A 20715-nucleotide genomic window follows, 5' to 3' on the forward strand; every position below is an offset into this window, starting at 1 on the left:
CCAAGTCCACTAAATGATGGCATGCACGTCAGGTACCCTTGAATGGAATCGAATATGTCTGTGCAAGATCGTTCTGGGCAAATGGGTATCCAATATGCAGATGCCTGGCCCTTGCATACTTACCTGCTATTGTGTACCGAGCTGCATTTCAGGTTGTGCACACATTCAGCCGTCCTCGAGCTATTGTTGCACACAACTGTAGGACTGATTCCTAGAACAGTGTCCTCCATTTTTTAAGAGTTGTTAACTTCATATTACATTCACAGTCCTGCATATTCAATGACTTCTGATTTGAGCAGGCAGGGGGTCTGCAACCTGTGGTTCGCCAGATATTCTGGCTACACCTTCCATGATCCCTCACCATTAACAATCCTTGGTAGGGCGGATGGGCTATACCTCCCACAATCGCTCACCGTTAACAATGATTGGTAGGGTGGATGGGCTATACCTCCCACGATCCCTCACCGTTAACAATGATTGGTAGGGTGGATGGGCTATACCTCCCACGATCCCTCACCGTTAACAATGATGGGTAGGGCAGATGGGCTATTCCTCCCATGATCCCTCACCGTTAACAATGATGGATAGGGCGGATGGGCTATACCTCCCATGATCCCTCACCAATAACAATCCTTGGTAGGGCAGATGGGCAATACCTCCCACGATCCCTCACTGTTAACAATGATGGGTAGGGCAGATGGGATATACCTCCCACGATCCTTGACTGTTAACAATGAAGGGTAGGGCGGATGAGCTATACCTCCCACGATCCCTCACTGTTAACAATGCTGGGTAGGGCTGATGGGAGTTTTAGTTTAAAACATTTGGAGAGCTAAATGTTGCAGACCTCTGGTAGAGAAACATCAATCCACATTTGCCGTCCTGTTTTGGATCAGTAGTTATTTGTGATTGTTTTGTATGTTCTTGCATTTGTATTTAAATATAAAAATTAAGTGTGTGCATGTTTGCAGTATATTAAAATACCACCAAAAATATATTTTTCAGGGAATACTCCACGTTCCTTTATTGGACTTATGGGAAAAAGGTCATTTAATTCCGGTATGTATCCCAAACAATGTAGATATGAACTGTCAATCATTATTATGTTGCTTCCTTTACTTCCAGGCAGAAATGTCTGGAGATTGTGGTTCTGTGTGGTATGCAGTGCATAAAAATAGTGTTAACAAAGTCAACATTAAACTGGGGATGTATATATTTTCCCAAGCCCAATTACTATATAATAACACGGCACACCGTGATTCTGTACAACTGGGTAAAGTAAGTAAACCATCCACATGGAGTAAAGAAGCCATTTCTGGGGTATGTTCGTGGACTTCAGTAGCACGTTTTTCCAATATTTCACTTTTCACCACATTAATCTTCATGCCCATGAGCTTCACTCTGCATCACGCTTAGGGTCTGTTGCGTTTCCTGGATCTGTCAACCTTGCAACAGAATACAACTGTGCAAAAAAGTGTAACGGTTCAATACGAGACTAAACAATACATTCTAATCATCAGGACAAGCTCATGTCATGATCATTGATGACCCATAAAGGTTATAGGCATTATTTAGTACACCAAGCACATCACTTCAATGAGTGAACAGTGGAGCACTATGTGAGAATGGACCAAATTATGATATGCTAGAATTGGTCGTTCACAATATTTCAGCTAAGTCATTTTCAAAATGAAACCATTAGATCACTTAGCTCAGACCACCGGCATAACTCTAGCAAGAATGTAAGGTCCCGACTAAGATGTATTTCAAATATCATATTGCCACTTCATTCTGACTTTCATATCTGTTATTTTACTCCCACTCATAAAACTTCTCAGCTTTGGCTTACCTCTGATCTTATCTCCCTCTGCTGATGCCTGGTTAAAGCTGAGCGGCACTGGAAAACATCTAGATCACTGTCTGATCTTGATGCACTTTCATCTTTACAATCTTCTTTTGACTCTGCCTTAATCTTACTCTTCGGCTCTTACTGTTTCTCTTTCTCACCACCCTCTTTGCCTTTTCCAACTTCTCCAGAACATCCAGTCTCCTAAATCTCCTGACCCATCCATCCTTTCATCTCTTCCTCTGACTTTGCTAGTTACTTCAATTCTAAAGTTGATAATCTTCATTCTGCGTTTGCTTCTTCTCCCAATCCTCTTCTTCCAGTTTACCTTCATACTCTTTATCCTCAATCTCTCCTCTTTCTGATTCTGATACTTCTGCCCTTCTTACCCATGCATATCCAAAATGTCTCCTTCTGATCCTCGTCACTCTTCTTTTATTCCACATGTCTATCCCCATTTTCTTCCTTATCTTACTTCACTCATCAATCCTTCTCTTTCAAACTCACGTTTCCCTGCTACCTTTAATCATGATCTTATTCTCACGATTGAAAAAATGACTTTTGACCCTTCCACTCCTGCTAATCTTTCCCCAATGTTACTTCTTCCCTTTCTCTCTAAAATTCTTGAGCGGGCTGCATATGCCCAGGTTGCTAGTTTCCTAAATCATGATTCTCTTCTACAATCTCTCCAATCTAGATTCCATCCTTCTCATTGTAATGAGACTGCTCTTTTGCATGTCTCCAACTCTTTTCTCTCTGCTCGTCATTCTAGGCCTTCCTCTAAACGTATTCTTCTCCATATATCTATGGCATTTCATACTGTTGGTCAAACTCTTCTAATTTTCTCCCTTTCTTCTTTGGGGATTACTGGGTTTCTCTTTAAATGGTTCCACTCCTATCCATTCTTTAACTCGGGCCGGACACACCTCTACCTCACTTCCTCTTCTCTACGGTGTCCCTCAACGTTCTGTACTTGGTACTCTCCTTTTCCCTCCATCTACACTGCCTCACTCTATGCTGTTATTTATTCATTTTCTTTCCTTTCCTCTGTAGGCAGATGGTAAACATATTTTTCTCTCTTTTTCATTCCTTGACTGTAATCTGCACTCTGCTGTATTAACTTACCTTTCTGCTGTCCAAAACTGGATGTAATTTTCTACACCTCAATCCTTCTAATACTGAGGTTCTGTTTTTTTCTGGCTTCATCTATTTCGTGTACTCTTTCTCTGCCGTCTCTCTTTTTTCATCCTTCCTCTTTGCCCTTTTCCTCCTCTGCACACAATTTGGGGGTTATCTTTGATCCCTCGCTTTCCTTTAGATTGCATATCTCTTCTATTGCTTGCTCCTGTTGCTATACCCTTTTTAACACCTGTCATGCTCTCCCCTATCTCTTATTTCTTGCTACTAAACTTCTTCTGTTCTGCCTGGCCTTTTCTCGTATCAGCTACTGCTCTCCTCTTCTTCTTGGCTTTCCTGCCTCACATCCCCTTCCTCTACGGGCTGTTTATAATTCTTCTGTTCATCTTCTCTTCACCTTTTGTTTCCTCTATCACATCTTCTTAAATGTCTATTTCACTGCTTCCCTTTGAATCACGTCTTCTCTACCATTTTCTTTCTATTGTTTTTAAATGTACTCATGGCTTGGCTCCTCCTTATCTTTCTTCACTAGTCTCATTCTATTCTCCCTCTCGAACTTTATGAACACAGAATCTGCTTCTTCTTACTGACCCCAAAGTCCCCTTCGCTGCTTCCCGTTTCCAATCTTTTGCCCTCTTAGCCCCTAAAGACTTGATTTCTCTCCCTCTCTCTATCCCCCCTTCATCTATTGGTATTTTTCTTTTTTTCTCTTCAATGAATTCTTTTTATTATGAGGCAAGAAACATAAGAACATGAGAGGGGAGGGATTCAACGAAAAGGAATAATCAATTTACAGGAATAATCATAGTGCCCACATAGTGCATTTAAATGACACTGAAGTTTGTACAGTAGCAGGTCTTGGTATTTTTCAATCCAACCTGAAAGCTCTCCTTCTCGCCCTTCTTTCTACTTAGTGACTTTCTGTTTCTCTCCCCTCTCCTTCTGTTTTTAGTTGTTTTTTGCATTATCATGTACATTGTAACATTGTCTAATATTTAGTACTATTGCTTTTGGCGAAACGCGCTTTATATTTTCAGTAAATGAATACATGAAAATTAAATGCCAGTCCATCATCCAAACTTCTATTTGTTTCTTACAGTTGAAAGAATCTTGTACATTGTCAAAGACTACAGTTTCAAATATGGGCAATATAATGGAAAACATATTCCAATAATTGTCTACTCCTTGGATTTATGTTAAAAAAAAGAAATCCATAAAATGTCAAATGAGATAGTGGGAGTTTTTCTTTCTTGTTTTCTACAAACTAGTGAATCAACATTAATGAGAACTTTAACATACACATATATGCTTTCAGCATTTCCCTTTGCATATAAACACGTTTATCTGATTTGGCACTATTTATTATCGTGTTTTAATATGTGGTTTTCATCATCTCTTTCCATGTCAATGTTTTGTCCAATGTTATTCCTAATCCAATTATTCATTTAGACATGCTGGTATCACGAGGGTATAACTTGTGTTTAAATGGTTTACTAGGCAATAGTTCAGTGCTGCATGTTGATTGGCTGCAGTGTATACACACTCAAGATCTAAACTATTGCCTCTTTAATTGTCTATTCATGTCAGCATAGTTTGTCTCAGAATGTTGTATCAGGACAAATGTCCTCATTAACATATAAGACCCAGTTTGTGCACAATGCAAAGTGTGAATCCTCATACAGGCAACTATGAAATGGTGGTTTTGGTAACTCTCTGCAATGGAACAATTTAATCTAAAAAAGGTTAACACACTGGTATTTCATAGAGTCGTTCCAATGCTTGCACAGATTGAAATTTACTAGAACAAATAAGTAATTCCGGCAACATATTAATGTTCCCATATAATTTGTAGTCATCAATATGGTAATTTGATATAGGAAAGCTTCCTACTGCTTCTGAAAAAACGTGGTTTTATTATGTGCAGAATTTGGTGATATTCTTTCCTCAATATGCTGTTTAGGAGGGCCTAGCAGTACATTGATAACACATTTACTGCCATGTCCAAATAATCCTCAAGGCAGTGCTCCATTTCAATTAGCTGCAAAGATAACCTAAAAGGATGATGGGCCTGATTTACAAAAGTGATTTTCAGTGGGAAAACTCATTGAAAAAGGTAAAGACAAAACTCTTGCTTCAGATGTAAATCAAAGCAAAAAAAGGTATGACGTTGTCGAAGTGAAATGCTAAACTTTCATGAATTAGTTTGATACATTTATTTGAATGAATGAAACGATGATAGGAGAGATGTTGGCCACCATACCCTAACTCGGGTATTGCTTATATTTACAGTTTACTGTGCCACCAGGATAGAGTCCTCAGTGTTGTGCAATTTTTGGAATGGGGTGCATATTTTACATGCAATTGCTTCACTGCAGAGACTTGGCTGTCACTACAGCTTACAGGAGGGTACCTATTACATGTGACCTCTGAATCTGCTCTGTGCCGCTGGCAGAGCAGGAACTGCAAATCAGGAGACTGACCCAGCAGGGCTCTAGTGCACACTATGCGGTTGCCATGGGGTTTATGAAAGGGGAATCTGATTGGCAGATTACCCTTTCAGAGCTAGAATTGCCCACATGATTTTATTAATAAAAATCAAAACAGCCAGGGCTTCAACAGCCTTTCCAGATGGCAATTCCTCAGTCTTATCTCTCCTGAATATTGGTTAGGTAGGTCCATAGAAAGCATGTTCAGGTGAGTCCATGCTGGGTACTGATTTACCAATGGCACCAACTCTATATTTCGGCTCTGTGTATTGTAGCAGGTTATCATTTGGCATGTTCAATGCACAAAACAATTCCCTGCCTATTTGTAGGGATTTGTTTTCCCATTGCCAAACGAATTTTATGGAGTCTGGCAAATTGCTTGCCTGTCCTCCTGCTGAACCTATATATTGGCACCCAAGTACCTTGAGGAATAATAGATTCCTTTGAGTAGGTTGCTTGAACATTGTTCTGTGCCAACATTAAAGGATATTTGTTTGAACATTCAGCTATTTTTAAGTGACCGTTCCTGCCAGAAAATATGGCAATATCTAGTAAGTGTATGCTTGTCTTGCAACATTCTATTTTGGGAGTGTAATCTAGTGCTGGAAGCCATTGAGTGGTTTGAAGAATTATTAAAGAGACCTTTCATGACCCGTACAATTCAATCAAATGTTTGCTATGCACTGAAGATATATTGGTGGTGTCCAGGATTGGTGTTGTAATAACTCTTGCTCTGTCTCCCAAAATGAAGGTGTAATGCGGCGCCTATGTTGGCTTTCATCTTTTATATGCAATGTGTTCATCTGAAGCTGGGTTTTGCATGAGTGATCCATCACCCTGATAGAGGTGTCTTTCTTTCTGGTCGATTGTTAAAGGAATAACTGTCAAGCAGCTATTCCATACTTCATTTAGAATGTTTGGCTATTGAGATGACATCTCATGGGGCTATATACACAATAAATTGCACCTCCTCTTCTCTCTAATCGTCTGGCAATCATTTGTGTAATAGAGCTGACGACAGCAGAGACACATATAAGATGGCTATGCGATAATGTCCCTGTTTGGTTATTTGTTGCTTGAAGATCCCATAGGTGTTTGCACGTTTCTAGATGGACTAAGTAACTAAGTAAATTGGCAGTGTTGGGTTTGGGACCACAGATACAGACTGCAGCATTCTGCCGTCTGTACTACCCAAGGAAATATTCATTAAGATTTATGTATATAATATAGTCCACCGTTTTGCCACAATGTTGGATTTTGTCCGGCCACGGGTTTGGGCAACGCTTAAGTCTCTTGAAGAGCATACTGTTAAGCGTGAATGAGTTCAAACTCAGAGAATCTGATGACTTCTAGATGTTTTGTGGTGGTGTCCGGCATAGAGCTCTCTGTGTTGGTTCTGTTCTGTAGAACGATCTCCATTTGTGCGAGAGCCATGATCCTTAGCAATATATAATTTCTTCATAGAGTCCCCTGTTCTTCCAAAGCAGTAAATAATGCAGGTTTTTTTGGTAATTGTTTCATTCACAATGAAATGTTAGTGCTGGTCAACGTTAGGTTCTTCTAGAGTGGAGTTGGAAAATGGGAATATTTCTCAACGTTTCCAATGTTTTTCTATTCCTTATTATCAAATAAATAAACAAACAAAACAAACATGAGTGTTCTGCGTATGCCACATTTTGTATAGTCTTCAGTGGATTGCTGTTCCTGGGTCTTGGGATTAGATTTTCTTTACTGCAAACTGCCAGAAAATGTATGTCACTCTTCAATTTTTGTAGGCTCTTTTCTTCTTCATCTGGCATGTGTGCTATATTTCTGTCGTATTTTGGTATGTTTTTGTAATGGCCATGACACATCATTAGTCAAGTTTTAAAATTAAGAAAGTGCTGATAATTTCACTTGCACTAACTGACAATATTATGCCAGGTTGCAGAAATACATTTGCATTTTTGTGAAATGCATGTTATGCTAATGGATGATAAATGCCATACCTATTGCACATTTCATCGCACCTTTGTGCTTGGTGAATGATCAGGAATATTGAAGCACTTGAAGTGTGACATAGACACTGAGCAGAGTTTAGCGACTGCGCTGAATGTTGTGTTCCAGACACTGCATTACCACTTTGTGCCTCATCCTCAATATCATCACCATCTGTAAGTGTGAGCACATATCTGGAAGAAAGGCAGCATACTCGTCCTTCACATTTATGTTGCTCATTCCCTCGTCCTTTTTTTTGACTTCCTACCCAGGAAGTTCTGTTATTTCTGCGCTACATCTAATAAAGTTTCTAATTACTAGTGTGAAGGACTTTCATTGGTACACCCAGGTGCCACATGTGTTGTGTTGGTTTCGGGTGCTCCTTCAAAGGATCTGGCTGAGAAACATAAGGTATGGGCTTCTTGAGCTATGCTTACTCGACCACCATTCTCTTATTATGTCTTAGTTTAAGACGTCTGCTGTGCAGAGGGGCCCTTTCATTCCCATCTACTTTCCCCATCTCTGCACTTTAGGTTTGGATGGAGGAGAAGCTTCAGTTTATGAGTCACTGTAGATCAAAACACCTTTTAATTTAAAAAGGACAAAAAAGGACTGTGGTTGTGTTTACGATGGAAACCAAGCATGCTGTGCAGGACTCATGATCCACCCCCACCCCCTTTTATCAATTACCCGCTGAGGAGTAAAGGGTGCGATACTGCTGTTGGGCTGTTGGGCGAGTAGTAGAGTGGAAACCAGCCCACTTATTAACTTTAAAAAAATCCGGAATACAGCTCTGAATCAGACCCTGCACTGAGGATCACCACCTCATTTGCTGGAATCCACCCGGAAGTAAGTTTGTATTTGGCTTCTTCCAAAAGGGACCGTCCGGGTGGGAGGAGAGTCGGACTAAGGCAGCTTCTCTAGCGCCGGACGTGCCCAACCCCGACGGTTCCCTTATCTTATGAATTGGTTTCTGTAAGCTGTGGATTGTTACGGACGATATTTGACGCTTGCAAGGAAAACCATTGATTTCTCTTATCTTGTTAATGGTGTTGTATAATGACCTTTAGATTAGTGTTTAGTTGTTAGGGTAGTAACAAGCATAATAAGTGCCCTTAGTAAACATTTTATGGCTTGCCAGAGTTGGGATTTGTGCAATTTCTTGTACTATTAACAAAGAAACCCTTCTCGGTATACAGAAACCTGATTTTAGGATGTGGTGAGGACTCTTTTTCTACTCCGATGGAAATAACAAACCATTCCTTATTGGATGAAAGTGTTATCCACTCACATGTTTAATGGTATCGGTCGTATTGCCTATATTGATTGCTCTCTTCCACACGGGGGTTGCAAAGGAATCTTCTCCCCTGTAGGCATTGTGTTGACATTTTATATATACCTGTACCTCTTTTTTGGACATAAAGACTTTTGTGGATCACACCCTCACATTGCACTTTACTATTGTGAATATATAGACCTTTATGGATTATATACTACAGTTGTGTAGGTTTGTGAAAGATAGAAAACCAGTGATTGGAGGCTGAGAGCGAGCCTCTCCTCTAACGGTGATAGTTATAGTTCATCTAACTATTGCTTTACCTCCCACGGGGGTTGTGAAATAGATCCCCCCCCCCTGTGGTTATTATATTACAAGTTTGGATACTTTTGTATTCTTTCAGGGATATTTAGATCCTTTCGATATTTGCACATTGCACTTTACCTCTGTAGAAATCTAAATGTGGGTGATCTGTTGACTTTTGTTGTGAAACTCCTGTGTTAAACTTTGGGCTCAAATAGGGATAAAGATTTCTATACTTGGGCTCCCCCCCACACCCCTCTTACCCATTTGCTCAATAGATAGACCCAATATTTAAGGGAAAGAAATATGGATCAAATATGTGTTCTCATAATTTAAGGTCAAAGAAACGCAAGGGAAATGCACCATCTAATCGAACAAAACTAGGGGAAATAGGGATAGGAAAAGGGAAAGGTAAGAAGGGTAGAGGGGAAGCAAGATGCAAGTCAGATGACACATGACAAGCTGACTTTAGATCAACCAAAAATATTGAGCTACCTTACAAAAACAGATAAACATAAGGAACCCTTGACTCAGGACATAAATCTTGTCCCAGAAAATAGCTTAATGATAGATAATCATTCCTTGTTGAACTTCATACAGGTTTTTGGGCGACAATCCATGGGATTGCAAACAAATTTGGACATCTCCCATGTTGAAACAAGTACAGAAATTGGCATACATATGAATAATGTGATAGGCATGAACCTGTTCACCACACCTGAACTGGGAAAATTAGCACAGGAAGATGAGGAAAATATTGAGGGAGATGAGTCCTGGAATGCTCCAGGAAGCCCAATGGAAAATTAATTAAACCTGGACTCAGGTAATAGAAGTGATAACTCCTTAAATCTAGGCGAAACATTTACAACCACTATTGCTGTTCTCCTTGGTATATGTACAAAGCTATTGAAAGAGCAAAATGATGTTAAGACCTTGGTACATCAGACAATAGAGAACACATAAGTGCTGGGAATAATGATAAAGGAAAATAGAGAAAAATGTAAGGACTGCAAGAAGGATGAATCAATGGTTGGGTATGATGGTATTGGAGATTTGAGTAAGTTATGTTTGGTAGTAGAGAAAGACAGTGAGGAATGCAAAATACAGGAGAAAGGGAACTTGGATCAGGAGAGTATACTAGTGGAAACTAGTGGAAATGAAGATAAGGCTAGTGATAGAATGGGTGAATTAAAATCTTCGCATGGGTCGAAGATAAGAACAAGACAGAAACGTAATAATAAAAAAGCCACCAGAGGTAGGACGGCTATGGTTAAAGTTCAAAAGAATAAGTGCGTTAAAAGGAATAGTGTGGCATTGGCAATCACATTACCAATGGAGACTGAATGTGTGGAAGTAGGAAATAAATTTGAAATCATTGAATGCCAAAAGAAAACAGATGAAAAGATGGGGGATTAGAAAATTGGTTAAAGGGAAAAACTCATGGGCCTGAAGTGGTGGAATTGGAAGATGAGAATGTTTTGGAAATTGAAGTAAGATGTCTAAATATTCCCATTAATAAAATAGCTCAGTCTCTAACAAGTAGGGAAAAAGAGATATATAACAAAAATGGAAAGGTTGTCAATGAGTGGAAACACTAGATGTAGGACGCTCAATGGTATAAGAAATAATTAGGTTGAACATTGTAAATTGGGCAAAAGTATTAAGATTATTGAGAAAGTTACCGCTGAGGAGAGTCCCTTTATGAACCGTGCCTGGATATTGGAACAACTGCTAAAAATCCCCCAGCTACATAACACTAAATCAGCAGATATAGAAAGAGTTGTATTGCCAGAATCTGGTAGTTGGGAAAATTGGGCTATAATGCAATTCAGATCTGCGGTTCTTGATGACCTAATTCGGGAACACTCAAAAACTATATGGGGTAAAGAATTTGTAAAAATATTGCTAATGTTTAATTAAAGGAGAATAAATCGGAGGCCCGGAAGAATCAAAGAATAGACAGCCACAGTGAGAGATCAAATTGAAGTATGGATCCCAGATGGAACATATTTCCCAGACTACTGAGATGAGGAAAGTGGAAATGAACCCACCTTATTGTCTTGGAATAGTAGGGGATTTAATTCCCTACTACATATAGATGGTATAAAATTATTGATGGATAGCGATATATTTGCCCTCTAAGAAACTTGGGTGAGTGGAGAAATGTTATTGGAAGGATATAATATATGGAATAAAGCAGTCATTAGAGGGGAAAAAGGGCGCCCGGTTGGAGGCTTATGCATAGGGGTCAAAAAATCATATCCCTTACAGGCAATATGATCAATTTGGGAATTCTCCCTTTGTTATGTGTGCTGTTATAGGCAATGTGAGCCTATCTGGTGAGATGCTGTTCATTAACATATACTCATGCCCAGGGGGACAAAATATGTCTGACATAGGAAATATTATAAACAATGCAATAGAAGGATGGCTATTTGAAGCGCCTGAGTCACAAATATGCGTAGTAGGAGACTTCAATGCATATTGTAATGTCGCTAAAATGGAGCTGGATAAATGGAAAGAATCATGGGATGACTCCTGAGACGTCATGCCCTCTGAGATGGGGAAATGTGGTCCCAATAGGAAACACCAAAAACAGATAGTAAATGGGTACACATGGTTGAAATTACTATTAAGCAGGGCCTTGGAATATCTGGATCCGGATAATGGGGTGATAAGGGAGAGTAACTGGACAAATGGAAAGGTAGGCTACCATCTGGACTATATGTTTGTTGGTAAAAGATTATGAAATTCCATGATCTCTTTTAAACATGTATCCACATCTCTTAGTGACCACAAGGCATTGAAGGGAAAATTTGCTAAACTATCCCAACAAAGATGGAATATAGGAAAGGAAATGGATATACAGACCTCTATAGGAGGAAATAGGATTATGCGGTCTGAGAAGAATTTAGAACAATTTGATAGAATGTTTGACATACTGCCCCTAAATGGTCAGGAGATAGCACTAAATGGGCTCAAAGTGGTTGGAAACCTATTGGGCATGATTCAAACGAGAATTGTAGGCTGTATGTTAAACAAAAACATGGGAAAACCCGTGCAAATGAATATGATCACCAGATTCACGAAAGAAAGAAAGAAAGAAAGAAAGAAAGAAAGAAAGAAAGAAAGAGAGAAAGAAAGAAAGAAAGAAAGAAAGAAAGAAAGAAAGAAAGAAAGAAAGAAAGAAAGAAAGAAAGAAATATAGGCACATAAGCATAATATTAATAATGCAAATTGGAGGAGTATATATGTGCTGTGTAAAACCGATGATTCCAAAATGTTTTGCTACCTCTACTGACAATCTTTGTTGGAAGAAGGTAACAGAGAAAACAATGAAGTGGGACAGGATACCTGGGCACAGTATATCTCCAAACTTTTCGATATAGATAATAGGATAGACGACATATATAAAACTAGTTGGGAATATTGGAGACAGAAATTCCCTTATGAAATTTCAGACATATTTGCAATCAAAAATAAAATGAATGCATCTAGAGCCCCGGGACCAGATGGGCTGGCTAATATTGTAATTAAACGTAACCCAAGGAAATGGGCAGTGTTACTATTCCAACTATTTACTGAGATATGGGAAAAGGGTACCATCCCGGATAGTTGGATGAAAGCTACTATCATCCAATAGGAATAGTTGTTCCTATTTTTCAAAAAGGGGATAGAAAGATCCCCGATAATTATTGTCTACTTGCAATGGCTGACAGTAGCTGTAAAATGTTCTGTTCTCTGATAGTGGATAGTACTTAAAAATGGAGTAAAGCGAAGGGACTACTCCCTATCCAACAAACAGGGTTCAGAAAGGGTTACAGTACTCTGAATAAATTGGCCATGCTGAATCATATTATCTCCAATACCATGAATAAGACACAAGACTATATGTGTGCTAGATTAATTACTCTATGGCATTTGATAGTGTCGATAGAGTTAAACGTTGGGAAAAACTGAGGGATAGAAACATTTGTCCCAGAATTTTACATTTTCTGAAGGAAATGTACAAAGACACTACTGTTGTCATCAGCCTAGGCAATGGGGATAGCATCTCTCTGGTAATTGAAACTAATATAGGCCTTCAAGAGGGCTGCCTGACATCACCAGTGTTTTATAACCTCTATGTGTCGGATCTATGGGATAGATATGTTACTATAAACAATTTCCCTCTAAAAGTAGGAGGCAAGGCGATTAGTGGCCTAATGTATGCGGACAACACAATATTATTAGATAAAACTCCGGTGGGATTACAAAGGATGCTGAATGAGCTGTATCTATATTCCAACGAAAATAATTTCAAAATTAATAATAATAAAACAAAGATAATGGTGTTTGGACCGCCTAAAAGTAAAAAAGGAAAAACTGCTTTTCGTTGGCACATTAACTCTGAAATATTGGAGGTGGTGGATATCTACCCTTACTTGGGTATCCCAATCATGAATAACCCTCCTAAGGGTTTCTATTATGAAATGGTAGAATCCAAAGTAATTAAGAAGTGGAATGTTATACGAAAATACATGTCAGGTGGGGATATTCTATTGAAGGTTATCTTGAAGTGTATGAAAGCTGTATCATTCCTGGGGCACTTTATGCACTGGAAACTGTGGAGGGAAAATAAAGGGATAACCTAGGGAAACTTGAAGGGAAGTTGTGGAGACCTCTGCTGGGCCTCTGAGGCGATTCTGATAGAAGCTATAAGGTGCGAGTTGGGGTTAACCTTGCTCGAGACTTTGTGGAAAATACAGTGATGCAAACGTTATATAAGGACTGTGATGTGGGAAGGGGAGGAAGAGAGTTAATGAGACGTATTGGCAAAAACTTGAATGATAAAGGAACATTGAATACCTACATGTCAAGTTTAAAAGATTTTAAACTCTCTTTCCTCAAAGAAATATATTTGAATATTCCAACTGAGAAAGTGGAGATTAACATGACACTTAAACACCTAAAAAAGAAAGCACTAATTTGGGATTTGAGCAAAAACGTAACATATCTTTCCAAAAAGAAACAATATGGTGTTTATGCTACCTGATAAAAACTGGAAATAGAGAGTTGGTGAGATTTATTATCCAACTTCGATTTAACACCCTTCCATGTAAGGAATATACAGGGATTTGGACAGGGATGCCTTGGGGAGAACGACTGTGCAAACACTGTAATATGGAGGTAGAAACTGTTAGGCATATACTCATTAAGTGTGGAAAATTACAAGAATGGTACTATAAAAGATAGAGCAAATTGGTGAGTGACATAAGCATGTTCTGTCAGACCAGTTTTGGTCGACCATTTTTGAGGTCGAAATACTGGTATATATTGGGGTAGCTTTTTATATAGGGAAGAGAGCAATTTTTAATGGTTAACAATCCTTTTTTGTTGAAATAATTGAAAGAATAATGTATATCTATTTATTACATTTTCGGTTTTGGATATATGGAATAATATGGAGGCATGGTATATGTAATCGATGGGAAGGATTTGGATAGAACCCCCCTTTCTTTCTTTTAGACCAATATGTGAGTGTTGAGTAATATTGTGAAGCAATGTTTTATCTTTTAATAATTTTTTATATATGATTATTATATGTTAAAGTGTATAAGGTTTTAATTAACAAATTTGCACTTTAAACTAATAAAAAAAATTACCCCTTCTTCAACGGTTTTAGGTGTCTAAATCTGTCAAAAAATAACCAGTTATGTGTTTTAATTGAGGCAGTGTTATGCAGTTTCATATTTTAAAAACATAGCATTTTCTGGTTGCACAAATACCAAAGAGACTCTATAAAAAAATGTACTACTACTCTGCAGAGGTACAGGATGATTAGTGGCCAAATCGCTGGTCGAAGTCATAAGGGTAAAATAGGCAGAGCACTATGGGTACACTTACTTTGTCTTTTCTGGTAACTGGGTCCAAGGGCAGGCTATTCTCGTTAGGAGGGCTGTGAAGTGATAACAGTAGCAACCAAAACACCAATAGTACAACAAAATGAAAATAAAAGCATGTTCAATGAAGGTTCTATTAAAAATCGAATTTTAATTAAACAATAAAACTACAAATAACTAAACTACAAACTGAAGCACAATCCCACTCTAATAAGCAGAGGAAATTCAAGCTGTTGTAGAATAACACTCTGGGTGGATGAGCAGTGGTGTTCAGGTCCTAAATTGCCAGGGCATTGTACAATGTTGAAGCAGTTTGAAGATGGGGTGGGGGGCAGTGACACAAGATTTCAGTTGCTCATGGACTTCTGGTTTACTGTAAGTCTGCTCCACGGGCTCCAGGACATGGTCCATATTTTGCAATCCCAGACCAGCAAGTTGGAGTCCAGGGTGCTTGCAGTGAACCTGCAGAAGTGCCTCCACCTCCAGTGAGGACCCTAGTTCCAGTGTAACTCCCAGAGTAGCAGGGCGTCCTCGACCCCAGTTCACTCCATTCACAGTGGCTAGTTAGGGAATTGGGGACAAAGCTTACCTCTGCTTTGGGTCGCAACATCTTCACCTCCCTGGCAGAGGACATTGGAATTTACTGCACTTCCAACAGAAGTCCAAAAGTGTATTCTTAGTCCAGGAATAAACCAAATAATGAGGGGGTGCCCCATTGAATTTTGAAGGTAAAGGGAACCAGGGGATTGATCCAAAGCAAACTTCCTTTAAGGGGTCCCATTCCTGTTGTGCTAACAAGTGCCCTTTGTCATATGACATCAAACCCAGAGTGCCTTACATGCAGGAAATGGAGGGGACAGGAAAATAACGGCACCCCTAACAGAAAGCAAGATGCTGGATTCCCTCTTTAGGCCCATCTTCCCTCTATAGCTTCTTTAACCCAGCCACATCCCATACCTGTTAGTTTGAAAGGCATTTACAGAACAGCACGCTTGTGTAAGGCTGGCTTTGTCATGGCAGTGCTGCCTACGAAGCACCACTCCAAGGAGGAAGTCGCTGTGCTCTGGCGAAAGGTGGGTCTCTCCATGCTTGAGAATCAAAATGATGCAGCATCCTGGCTATTCCACACTGCAGCTGTGGAGACCTAAAGCCTAGACACCAATATACATCAGTCCAGCAATAGTGAACCTTAGTCACAGAGTTGCCACTTGTATGATATTAGATTATTGTGGTATAATAATTGTGTTTCTTTAGCAGTCACCTTGCCACAATCAAGGCATGACTTATATTTAGTAATAATCTGCCACCAGACTAATTAAGGCAGTCAATGATTATCTTTTGGATTAGCGATGCAGAAGTTACATTGATACTTTTGCTTGCAGCTGACAGGGATGCACATGAAACATTTGGACCTGACCCTATGCCACTTACATAGCAGGAGCTGAGGGTGCTTGCAGGCTGTCTCAGCAAGGGCACATGTGTGCACTATAACTGTGACATGGAGCTTTTTGAAACAGGGGTCTGATTATCAGACCTTCCTTTCAGAAAAAGAATTTTTTACCCTAACAGATGGCATCCCGTCACAGACTCTGCGTGATAGATACACCATAATATCAAGAAGCCAGAAGAGTGCGCATACTATGTGCATACAAATAAATGGGGTTAGACCCACACTCTCCCTCTCTCTGCCCTCACAGTATAGACATTAAACATAAAAGGTGAAATATGCAGTACTCAATTTAAGAGGACCCAGTGTGAGTGCTCATCTAGGATCTGGGTGAGTGCCTCAATTTGATTAGACACAGGAATTTGGTGAACATTTACATATGAGCCAGATATAGTTTGGCATGGTCTAGAAACAGCATGTATTTTATTACAGGCTACACGTGAACCCAGAATTTTGCAGACAAGTGGTAAGTCTGTCTTTATTTATAGCTAAAGAATAGCTACGTAAGATTATACTTTGTATACATGATATTAATAGTACACTAGATATTGTAGGGAGACAGATGAGAATTTACCTTGTCAATACAACAGAGATGGACAGTTTAAAGCCCTGAAGATGGATACGTGGATGTATCTGAAATGCGTTGGCATATAAGGAGAATAATTGTAGTTGATTTGTACTTTTAAACTGTACCTATTGTTTAAGATGCATCTCCAAAGAGGAACTAAAAGATTCCATGATTTGTGCATATATGTGTTAACTACTTTATGTACTCTGAACACAACACTTGCTGTTGCTCTAGTACAGAGCTAGCACACATTTATAATTTGGATTTGTTATTAAACTAACTGGCAATTAAGTACATTGACTCTATTAATAAAGTTTAGATATTTCATTGAAGGACTGCGTCTGGTTACAGTAAACAGGAGTTACCTGATGGCGGCAACACGCTTCTTCTCAGATTGTTTCATTGTGTCCCACTAGTCCTGGGGGCAATTCCTTTACATACACCTGGAATTAAGAGTAGAATTTCTTATCTGAATTTCTGCTACAATGAGAAAGCCCAGCTTTTTCCAGTGTTGTGTGACATACTTATACCATTATACCATTATAACTTATACCATTTGAAAACCCAGATGAGCATTCCAGCACTGTTCCGGACTATCTGCAGCTCATTAACATTTTTGTTTGGGAGACCCTTTTAAATACTACTATAATGACCAACGCATGGATCAGAGGAGCAGGATGGGAACAGTTAAGAACAGGGCATAGATAGTAAGTGAGACCAAGGTGGTGGTGGGCACATTTTTAACTGCACCAAGTGGTGCAGGAAGCCTATGAAAATGAAGGGGTGCATTGCGGAGCCATGCGAGGCTCCACCAGTGACCTTCAATTCCCTCCATAAATGATCGTCACAGCCATAATGCCAAACATAGAGGTCTGTCATTTGTGAAGGATCCAAAAGTCAATTGTGTAACTTTCAGCCAATAAGTGTAGAAAATCAGTGCTGTTGTCTTTCTAATATCCCTGCACTTCAACACCTCTGATATCAAGGATAGCAGTTTCTATCACTCTTCTGGGATGAAAGACAGTTTATAGGTTATATAAAGCAGTCCATAGATCTACAGATGTTACTTCATCTCTATCTTACAATTTCCTTGGAGATGGATCAATAGGTCTCAACCAAAAGTGGATTAGCTGTTTTCTTTAAATGGTGAGATATCACGCTTTGCCAATAATTCGCTTAACCTATGAACAAGGATTTGACAACATCCATTTGGGGTGCTAAACTAGTTGGAATGGCATATTTATAAATGTGTGGGACATTAATCTAATGGTGATGAGAATTTGCTAAGGTTAGCAACTGCCCTAGGAAGCATCTGAGGCTGAAACAATTAATTAAACATTAGTCAAATGATAAGATACAATAGGTTATTTATAACGCGCTTAATACCCAGAGATTTCTAAGCACAGACTCTGTGTCATCTTGCTTCCAAGGCGAGCACGTTGCCGCTGAGCTATCCTCCCGGGACTTGGTAGTCCCTGGAAATGGGGCACTTGGTAGCCCTCACAATGTTCATTCACTGGCACAGCCTGCAAACTACTATTTGAATGATTACTCTTAATAATCTTGTCTTTTATGACCAGAATCTTTCACTACAAAAATGTGCTTTTCTAGGGAAAAAAGCAGCTGTCTTGGTGCTGGAAATCATGAACAGAAGATATTATACAAGTTTTACAAAGTTTGAATAATGATGCAAGGAGTTGTTTTCATTGACAATAGAATCATCACAATAGCTATTTTACACAGATCAAATGGTATGGTTGTAGAGTTTGGGATCTCTCCTGTACCCTTATTTGTGCTCCACACCTAATGAGCACTGGAATAGCACCTTTACTGCAGTCCTTTTGCCTACAAGGTATCCATGGAAGTTTAAAAACATAGGCCAATGATTAATGGTGTTAGGTTTTGTCTGTTGCTGAGAGAACCGAGAGGGCACATCTCCTGCAATAAGGATTTCTTAGCCAAAACATGGAAGTAATTTGAATATTGACCTCCCATTCTCTGCAAACAACTCAGCCTACTTAAGTGCTCCTGGAATAGTACCAAAGGAAAGGGGAACTAATTCTGGAAGATGGAGGAATACCTGGAATAGATGGACATCTACCTAACCTAGAATCTTGGCATAGTGACATTTATTAAGCAACGGTCTGACCAAATGATAAGTATTTCATCTTTTCAACGGACATTAACTTACCCAGGACCAGGTCAAGCTGATGGCTAAGGAATTTAATACTTCTATCAAGATTAGAAAAACAAAAGCCCTAACGCATGTCACCATGTCTGTCCTGTTATGTTGGCAGCTCAGACAACATCAACATTAAAATCACCTAAAAGGATCATGGAACCTGATATATTAAAAAAAGAGAGCATAGACAAATTGAAATCTGTTACCAATTATGCAAGATATATGGGTTACTAATAAAAACCTAGCATCCTGATGGTTTTCCTCAGTGCTCTGATTCTTAATAGTTCATGTATGAATGAGGTGTAACCTTCAACATTCAGGTTGTGTGCTATTAAAACCCTGCTTACAAATACCAGCAGCTCCTCCTTTGATGCACAACAAGTAGGAATAACTTCAAATCGAAACCCCTCTGGTTAATGATCATGTAAAATTGGGGTTGGGTCTTCTTTCACCCATCTCTCTGTCAGAAACAACATTGCGCATTTGCCAGAAGTAAATCATGTATTTTCTTTATGGGTTTCCCTGCTCACCTGACATTGAGTAGGGAAAATATCACGACATTCCTAAATGTAATGTTATAGAGTGATGCAATGTTGGGGTATGGACAGACCTTAGGAGATGGTCAGGACCCCCTGGAGATATCCTTTCTCTGACATGACTCAGCTAATCCACTGATAACTATCCCCTAGTTAGATTAAATATCAGACAACTGAATTGATAGGTCTAACAGGAATAACCCATTGCAGATGCCCCTAAAAGATAGCCTGTGAAGACACCCTACCCTTGCTTGTAATTGAAGCCCTGATCTGTAGACGAGTTGAACAAATTAAGCTCAAGTCACATTACTTTACAAAATTATTTAGCACACCACAATTTATGGATTTCTCTAAAGAATTCAGATCAATAATTAGTGAATGAGAATGGGGGATCTAAAATAGTTTCTCCCACTCAATATAATATTGCATGATTCAATGCACAACTCATATCTAATTAAAACCAATGGTAGTGACAAGGGAAGTGAACTGAATGAGTCGCTTCAGCCCTTAACACAAGGTAGCAATACAGTGAGATTAATGGGGATGCAGAATTTACTCAACATCAGTGATCGCAACGACTCAGGTAGTTGGCAAAAAGGTTAGCTGTTTTAAAATCAATTATCTAAAACAGGGAGTTACAAAGGACATCATCCGACGTCGCACAGCAATCTCTCAATTTACTTTAGAAAAAACAAACATTATATAGCAAAAACTTGTCACAAATGACAACCTACGTATCTACTAATGTCATCCTACGTGGCAAACTTCTAAAACCCAGTGGAAAATCTGATGGGCTTAAAGGAAGCATCTACATATACTTTCTCTCGGCTACAGGGATGTGATTGGTTCTCTAAGGTCAGGTTGGCAACTAAGCCTCACCCTAAAATGGGTCAATATCAACATCACTAAATACACTACGTCTCATTGGATATACAACTATAGGGTTCTTAATCATGCGGCCCCCTACAATTGGTTGGCACTTTTGCACTCGTCAATACTTTTCCACCCTCGTTTAGCAGCACACAGGCTGGACTTCCAGGTGATAGTGAGCTGGTCATAACCATAGCTCCTCACC

The 20715-nt window shown here is 39.2% G+C and overlaps 1 protein-coding gene across 2 annotated transcripts in view; it reads left to right on the plus strand.

The window, feature by feature from the left end:
* TAC1 (tachykinin precursor 1) overlaps positions 1–20715 on the plus strand; it is a 112832-nt gene that overhangs the window by 79377 nt on the left and 12740 nt on the right. The window contains exon 5 of one of the 2 annotated variants that reach the window (XM_069648541.1): positions 1006–1059. The exons of the other annotated variant lie outside the window; for it this stretch is intronic. Coding sequence (XP_069504642.1) covers positions 1006–1059 — 54 coding nt within the window. The remainder of the gene's footprint in view (positions 1–1005; positions 1060–20715) is intronic. 2 annotated transcript variants of the gene reach the window in all.

The sequence above is a fragment of the Ambystoma mexicanum genome, chromosome 2q (genome assembly GCF_040938575.1).
Source record: "Ambystoma mexicanum isolate Mex_15411 chromosome 2q, UKY_AmexF1_1, whole genome shotgun sequence".
Classification (NCBI taxonomy): domain Eukaryota; kingdom Metazoa; phylum Chordata; class Amphibia; order Caudata; family Ambystomatidae; genus Ambystoma; species Ambystoma mexicanum.